The sequence below is a fragment of the Puntigrus tetrazona genome, chromosome 14, assembly GCF_018831695.1.
Source record: "Puntigrus tetrazona isolate hp1 chromosome 14, ASM1883169v1, whole genome shotgun sequence".
Taxonomy (NCBI): domain Eukaryota; kingdom Metazoa; phylum Chordata; class Actinopteri; order Cypriniformes; family Cyprinidae; genus Puntigrus; species Puntigrus tetrazona.
The window spans coordinates 25,817,826-25,825,732 of NC_056712.1; the positions used below are offsets into that span (position 1 = coordinate 25,817,826).

At 37.1% G+C, this 7,907-nt stretch overlaps 2 protein-coding genes across 2 annotated transcripts; both read right to left on the minus strand.

Moving 5' to 3' along the window:
* Positions 1-1,134: 1,134 nt before the first annotated feature.
* Positions 1,135-2,848, minus strand: LOC122357540 (GTPase IMAP family member 7-like). Its single transcript, XM_043256940.1, has 2 exons — positions 2,769-2,848; positions 1,135-1,927 (listed from the first exon to the last, which is right to left on the minus strand). Exons 1-2 carry the CDS (start codon positions 2,846-2,848, stop codon positions 1,135-1,137), a joined length of 873 nt encoding a protein of 290 aa, XP_043112875.1.
* A 1,181-nt stretch (positions 2,849-4,029) lies between these two features.
* LOC122357541 (GTPase IMAP family member 8-like) lies at positions 4,030-6,548 on the minus strand. The gene is made up of 3 exons (XM_043256941.1): positions 6,464-6,548; positions 4,960-5,775; positions 4,030-4,037 (listed from the first exon to the last, which is right to left on the minus strand). Exons 1-3 carry the CDS (start codon positions 6,546-6,548, stop codon positions 4,030-4,032), a joined length of 909 nt encoding a protein of 302 aa, XP_043112876.1.
* Between the last annotated feature and the right edge of the window lie 1,359 nt (positions 6,549-7,907).

Here is a 7,907-nt window from a genome sequence, read left to right on the forward strand (position 1 = left end):
ACAACCAATCCAGCCTAAATGGACTGACCCAGTCCCTGATAGGTGAAGACTGATGTCAATCACTTAGTCCCGTCACACTTGCACCCTAAAACAGTCTCGGATCCCAAAGGGTTAAAACACTAGATGGGAAATAGTTAATAAGATGAAAACAGTAAAGGGCAACCCTACAACTGCTGTTAAATGAATGATGTAAATATGTAAGACACTGGGATAAATCTATGCTAAAACCTTTATTGATATATCGACATTACAGAAAAGTCCCTTCCCACAATTGATAACATACAACCATAAAACATAGAAAAATTGCATCTTTTTAAGACCATTTAACCACAATGATTTACAAAGGCTGCTAAAAAATGTCTTGTCCCCAATATTACAACTGATTGTACATGAACTTGAAATAAAATTAACACTAGAACCGTACACTCGAAATGTTACCGGTTGTTGTTACTCAAATGTACATAACAAATTTTCAATAAAACATTCAAGTCTCCCAGTCATTGACTTTTACTAAAACAGCAATTTACAACGCTAAATTACAAAACTAAAACTGTATTTCCGCACTGTCATTTTCTTGCAGCTTATGTTTTAACATTGTTCATTGCTAGGCAACAATTTCACTCAGTAAAATAGTGGTTATCAGTTTAATAAATAAAGTCAAAATAAGTAAATAAAGGTGATTTATAGATGTTGAAGAAGTATAAGAAGCAGTAAATTCCAGGAGCAATAGCTAGATAATTTACCCTGGGTCGACTTAAATTTGATTGTTGATTTGCTGTCAGATGAGCTGTCAAATGCTATGTTTTATTCTAACATTACTCGGAATTGTTTAACATTTGGATTATTACATTTTTGCTTTGCCATTTCTATTGTTTTTTGTTTGTTTCTGTGTTGCTATTTATATTTAGTTTTCCTGAAGGGAAAAAAATCTGAGACCAAGCCACAGAGGTTCTAGTATTAAACATAATGAAATGTAATGAATATTCAGATTGAATTACGTAATGAAAGCAGTCATTTGCAGTTGAGTAATGCGCAACAATTCTATAGATACTTTGATTCAGGTTATATATATATATATATGTATATACATATATACACACATTTTCTCCATCTTTCTTTGAGAAATGCTGGTCCCTATGGTATCAGTCTTGTTTTTGTTACTACTGTGTCTACTGCTTTTGCTGCTATTGCTACTGCTGTTGCTGGATTTTTTACTGCTGTTAGTACAACTGCTCCTGTTGCAACTACTGCTGTTGTTGCACCTAAGACTGTCATTGCTGTTTGTCCATAATTTTTACAGTTTAGTTTAAAAGCCTCCCATTTAATCTTTTTCTGGGCTTGTTTATACATCTCGTTAGTGTAGCACTTTCCTCTATTGTTCTGCACCATTTCATCTATCATTTCTATCAGTTTTATGACCTGAAAGCGATCTTTGTCTTCATTATTGAATAAGTGAAATCTGCCACCACAGTTATTAATAAGAGCCTGGAGATCATTATTTTCACTGATATACCCATCTAATGACTTTCCCTTCAGTTGATCTCCTCTAGTGAACAGAACAATGGTGTAACATGCAGCTTTTTCTCCAAAGTTCTCCTGAATCCATTTAACTGTGTTTTTCTGCTCCTCTGTGTATCTATCATCCAACCTGATGACCAGCAGGAACACGTGAGGGCCAGGAGCGGACATGATGACACACTTTTCAATCTCTTTCTTTAATTGTTCTTCACTCATTCTTGTATCATATAATCCTGGAGTGTCGATCACTGAGATGGCTTTACTCTCCACTGTTTTCGTATGCCTTTGACAGTGTTTAGTAACAGACTTAGAGGAAATATCTGTCTTAAAGTAATCACTGCCTAGGATGGTGTTTCCTGATGAACTCTTTCCTGATGCAGTTTTACCCACCAGAACAATCCTCAGATCTAATAAAGAGAGAGAAGTACATTACATTTCCACTTAAATGCTTTTTACCCTTTGCTATTAAATAATGGCAATATAATATGTATCTACACAAAATATCAATTAAGCATTTTCTCTCAAGCTTTGCATAGATTTTGCAGATCAATGCAGCATTGCCACAGGATTCAATAACTTCTCCTTGAGACATAACAGCAATCTTTGTTGAGTTTTGACCAAAAGCTTTCCCATCCAGCAATAAGAGAGCAAATGTCTAACAGGTGTTGTAGCAATTAGAGAAAATTAGAGTCTGAGTGGAAACTGAGAATTTAAGGGGGAATGGTTCTCCCTAGACATACCATTCGGAGAGATGGTCGGGGGGAAGAAAGGAAAAGTTATTAATTATATTTAGTTGTCTATTTATGTTGTTTGGTTATAGGTTGGGTTCCTTGGGGATGATTTAGGGTTTCCTTTTTGTCTGGTTTATCTTTTTGATTTAGATTTTGTTTTTGTTGAATGTAAAGTGTTGTTGATTTCCCTCTTAATTTGTAATGGGCCCATCTTTCTCTTTATAAGCTGTTGTGTTGTCCATTTTGGTGGCTTTTGTTTGTTGGTCTGTCTCTGTCTGCTTGGTTTGTTTTTGTAAAGGTACTTTTAAATTAAAGGCCTTTTTCTAGTGACAGCTGGTGTTCCTTGTCTTTGACTTCTCAGTCACTCACACTCAGCTCTTGCTGAACGCTGCATTCCATGGCCGTGCTTCAAGCCTGCGGCCATCACTGAGCTGAGGAGTGCAACGGACCTTGCCCTGTGTGCCACCAAGATGACGCAAGATGATGGCACAGGCAATCGGCCGCTCTATGGCCTGCCTGGTGGTGCTGGACTGCCACCTGTGGCTAGCACTCACAGAGATAAAGGACGCTGACAAGGTCCCATTTCTGGATGCATCCATTTCACAGAGGAGTACCAAGAAAATTGAGCCTTACCTACAGTCACAAAATGGGTCAACTGCTATGGAGTAACAGGGAAATTCTTCTATGTAATTACCTGCTGTATCACAAACTTTGCGAAAATTTACAAGTGGTACTGCCAGCCAATGTACGTAATGTAGTGATGACTTTAGACCATTCTATTCTTTGGGCGGGTCATTAAGGAAGGTGTAAAATTACCTAAAGAGGCTCATTGAGGACACTAAGCTCTCTATCAACACTCGCCTTGATGCCAGGATGTCGCACTGGCAAATCTACAGTCAGAACAGTTGTGTGTTAACAATGACCGGTTGTGATTCTCGCCTGGATGAAGTAGAGAGAATCTGTGAGGAACTGCATTCGCATAACAGCTTTCTTTGTGCTAAAGTAAATGACCTAAAGTGCCATTCATGTCAGCTTAATTTGAAGTTTGTGGGGTTAAAAGAAGTGGTGGAGCAAGTTTCCAAAGTTTTTTGGCCAAATTTCTCTTTGGACAAAACAATATCTCAAAACCTGTCAAAGCGGATTGCACCCATAGGTCGTTACAACCAAAGCCTAAGCCAAAACTCTCTGATTATTGAGAAGTTGCACCATAACCGCAATAAAGACCTGATCCTTCGTCTGAACCGTGACAATGCTCCATTATATTACAATGGGAAAACTGATTTTCCAGGACTATGCAGAGGTGGCATCCAAATGTTCTGCATTCAGATCAGTGATGAAAGTTTTAAAGGAAGCAGGGCTGTCTTGTTCTCGTCTCTTTAAATACAAGTTAAATACAAGGACTCCATATCGACTTTTGATTCACCAGAAGGAGCATGAAAATATGTGGACTCTCTAGTTAACAAATGACTTCACTTTAGTGATTTATTGCACTGTTGCATTGGCCTGATTAGGGTGGATGGTTAAGATATTCATTCAAGCTCATTATCGATTCTATCAGAGTTTGGCTGTACTTTTCTCTGTGTTTAGTATTTTCTTTTCAGCAGCAGTGGAGAGCGATTGAGACTTAGCTTAATAAGTAAGTCCCCTTGTTGTTTTGTTTTTTTTAATAAGGTGGCGGGTGAGTTCTGATGGGATGTACCAGCCTATATTTATTAAAGTGTTTACAGCATTTATTAATCTGTTACTATTGATATTTAGGTTCTATAAAAAAGGTTGATGCTTATAGTCCTGTTGGGGGAACATTTGTATCTTAAATGTCACATTTGTATCTTGGAATGTTAGAGGTATGGGACTCCAGATTAAAAGAAGCAAATTTTTTGCTCATCTTTAGTCTCACTTTGTCAATATACCTTTTTTGCAAGATATATAATTTTTTTAGGCCAACAGAGCAGAGACAACTTTGATAAACTTGTGAAATCCAGTTAGATCTGTCTTCTTTTTCTTTGAAGGCTAGGGGTATTGCCATCCTTTTTCATAAAACTCTCTCATTTTTTTGTCTGTCCAGTATAGTCTCAGATCCTTCCGGAAGATATATTTTAGCTTTTGGTCATATTAATTAATTCCCAATTACATGTGTAAATATTACACATTTCAAATTTTGATGCTCCTAAATCCTTCAGAAAGATTTTTTACTTGCTTCCTGAACCCATTTCTACAAATGTAATAATTGGGGGTGATTTTCACTGCTAACTTGTAGCTTATTAAGGCCACTCCTCCATACAGGTTCCTCACATTTTATGTTCAGTTAGTACTTTAAACAATTTATGCACGTCTTTTCATTTAGTTGATATCAACTAGACATATTCTAGAATAGATTATTTTCTTATTGATTCTTAAAATGTTTCTAAACGTAATACAAACCAAGTGTAACAATATTATGATTTATGATCATAGACTGAGACAGAGAACTTAAACTCCATGGTACGCAGAGTAATTTCAGTTGCCGTTTAAACCCTAGTTTATTCTTGCAGAAGCAATTTCTCACAGCTTGCTGAAAATGACGCCTTACTTTCAACCATTGAGCAGGCATATATATATATTATCTAAATCTCAGTCAGATCTTAAAACATGCTAAAAACAAGTATAATAGTATTTTAAAATAGAATTAAACCACAGATCGCTAAATAATTACCAAATTGTAACAGCAAACTTTCTTTAGCCATCTCCTGTATTAGTTCCTCCATTTTCATCTGTGTCTGGAGATTTTCCTGGACTTCAGCTTCTTGTACATTTCTTTGTAGGTTAAATCCTTCCCCATCCTCACTCACATTCTCTTGATTTCTCTCAATGTCTTCTGTGGGCTTGTTTTTTATTTCTCCCTCTGGATTAATTTCTCTCTTCTGCTCTTGCACCTCTGTCTGTAGCTGTCTTTTCCTCAGGTATATCTCACTGAAGTAGCACAGTTTTTCATTGTTCTTCACCATTTCATCAATTCTATTCAATAGCATTTTGATCTGAAAGGAATCACATTCATCTTTACTGTTTATCACATGATATCCTTGCACAACGTAGTCTAGTAGCTCTTTAACATTTTCACTCTCAGTGATTTTAATAAAGTCTGTTTTGGATAATTTGTCCCGTCCGATAAACAGAACCATAGTGAACAGTAAAGCTTCTTCTCCAAAGTTCTCCTGGATTTTCTCCACAAGGTTACACTGCTCATCTTCTTTTAAGGTCTCCAGATTGATGATAAGTAGGAACACATGAGGACCAGGATAACAGTGGTGCATACTTCTCGTCATTTCATTCTGCAGCACTTCATCAGTCATATGAGTGTTGAAGAATCCTGGAGTGTCGATGATGGAGATGTTTCTGTCTTCTACTCTTCCTCTCTGTTTCTCACTCTCCCTGGTACTGCTCTCTTTAAATGCTTCTCGTCCCAGTATTGCATTTCCTATTGAACTCTTACCAGCTCCAGAGGCTCCCAACAGTACAATCCTCAGAGAATCAAGTGCTTCACCAGGCTCTGTCAAAGAGAAAATGTCACTTTAATTGACTGTTACCCCTGTAAATACATACTGCTATGAAAACCCACATTTTATTTAGTTAAAACAAAAAATTTTACTTAGTAATTAGTTGCATTTTAGAGCACATTTCTGATGTCAGAATCCACATAATTATTTACAGTCATGACACAAAATAATTTTAATGATTTGAACACATGGTACAGGGGCCTTTAGGGCATGTCAGAATTGTTTTGATAGTTTAACGATGGAAAAAATAAAGTGTGTTTCGACCTGCACTGCAGCGCACTTGCACACAGCTGGCCTCAGGGTCTAAGAAAATGTGCTTTCCCACAGTGAGCCTTCTAGTACAGACACTGTGCAACGTCAAGAAGGATGAGGAACAGGTCCTGCTGGTAGCGCCATACTGGCCCACCACCTCTATGTGTGACTGGACAGGACGCGGCAGACTTAAGTGCTTTACCACCAGCGGTGATGGACACTATCACATTTAGGCCAATGCAGTGAATGGCCAGCCCCTTGTTTGTGTAAACTTATAAAAATTAAAAGAGCCATACAGTCATACATATTTATTTATGTGTATGTCATCAAAATAATAATGTCATCGACGTAATAATAAGTTCTTAATTTCACAAGTGTGGTTCCTGCACCACATCTCTCGCACCACCAGAGAGAACCTCACCCGAGTACCAACTCTCAATCTGAACTCAAATTCCCATAAACCTGCATACATGGGACTGATCACCTTGTACCTGACGCTAATTACCACACTCATTCTCCCCAGTATAAAGGACAGCTCCCCAGTTAACACATTGTGAAGTTTAGATGTGCTACGTTGTTTGTTTCTAAACGGTTTCCCTGTTTATTCTGACCGTATTATGACCTTGATTGTTTATTCGGATTCCTGACTCTAGCTGCCTGTGCTGATCCTTCTAGCCTGTTTATCGTTTATGGTTGTTTGCTGCCTGGACGGACCCTCTGCCAATTACTGGACTAGTATTTTGTCTCTCTGTTGTATCATCTACTGTCAATAAACTGCCTGTTGCAACTCTGTAACTGAGGCGCTACAATAAATTATGCCACCATAAAAAGCGTCAAAGCAGTATTTATTATTTGAATTTCGTATTAAACTAAATTTGAAAGCTAAGAATTTATCGTATCACAAGCAGGCTTGCCATTTTGGCTTGAGATTTACACGGGGAGCGTGAGACAGAGCCTTAAAGCGTGTTTCGTGCAGTTGGCAACTCTGCACTGATCAGGAAAAAACTGGTTTAAAGACAATGGCACAGATGTTTTCCGTTGACTCAAAATAGCAACGCACCAACAAAGCACCTGAACGCACCAAGTCAAGGTCCTGTCCTATCAAAATAAAGGCCGATATGTTTATTAATAATAAAAAAAATAAATATAAGGCTGTATTAATATGTGGTTTGTGTTTAAGGGATGGTTACAGATTACAAAAAGTATTAAAAGATTCTGAGGCAAAAACAGGGAACTGGCAAAAACAAGGCTTAGTATTGTTTTGTAGTACTGACTTCCTCAACAAACCTGTTCTACCTCTCTGTGCCATACAGATTTCTTTGCATACGCAGAGGAGAGATAATGCAGCAGGCAACAGCCTATGCTTAAAAAAAATAAGTTCAATTTATATTTATATATCTATTTATATAGTTTTTTTGTATTCATCTTAAAGCCTGTGCATTAATTTATTTTGAATTATGATACTGACTGATACTTAGTCAAGATGCTGTCGTGAATTTTTTTTAAAACCAGCTCTCAAAGGCAAGAGGCAAACTCAATAAATGGTCTTTAAAGATTTTATTATTGCAAGAAGGTAAAATATATTGTCTACTTTTCCACACATGAATAGGAGATAGAGAAAAAGTATCATGGATTGCCTTTTTTTAAGATACCTCCCCAGTATAGGTGACCCCCTAGGGTCACTATCCTTCTCCTGATGGTATAGCAGACCCTGCTATTACCTTCAATCAAAACCTCTCTTACAGGCTCAGTCATTGTTTATATCGAGAGTAAAAAACAAAAAAAGAAATAAAATTTCCACAACAATGCAATTTTTTTAAGCTTCAATATGTAACTAAACCAACTAACACAATAAATTATTATTTTTTTAAAT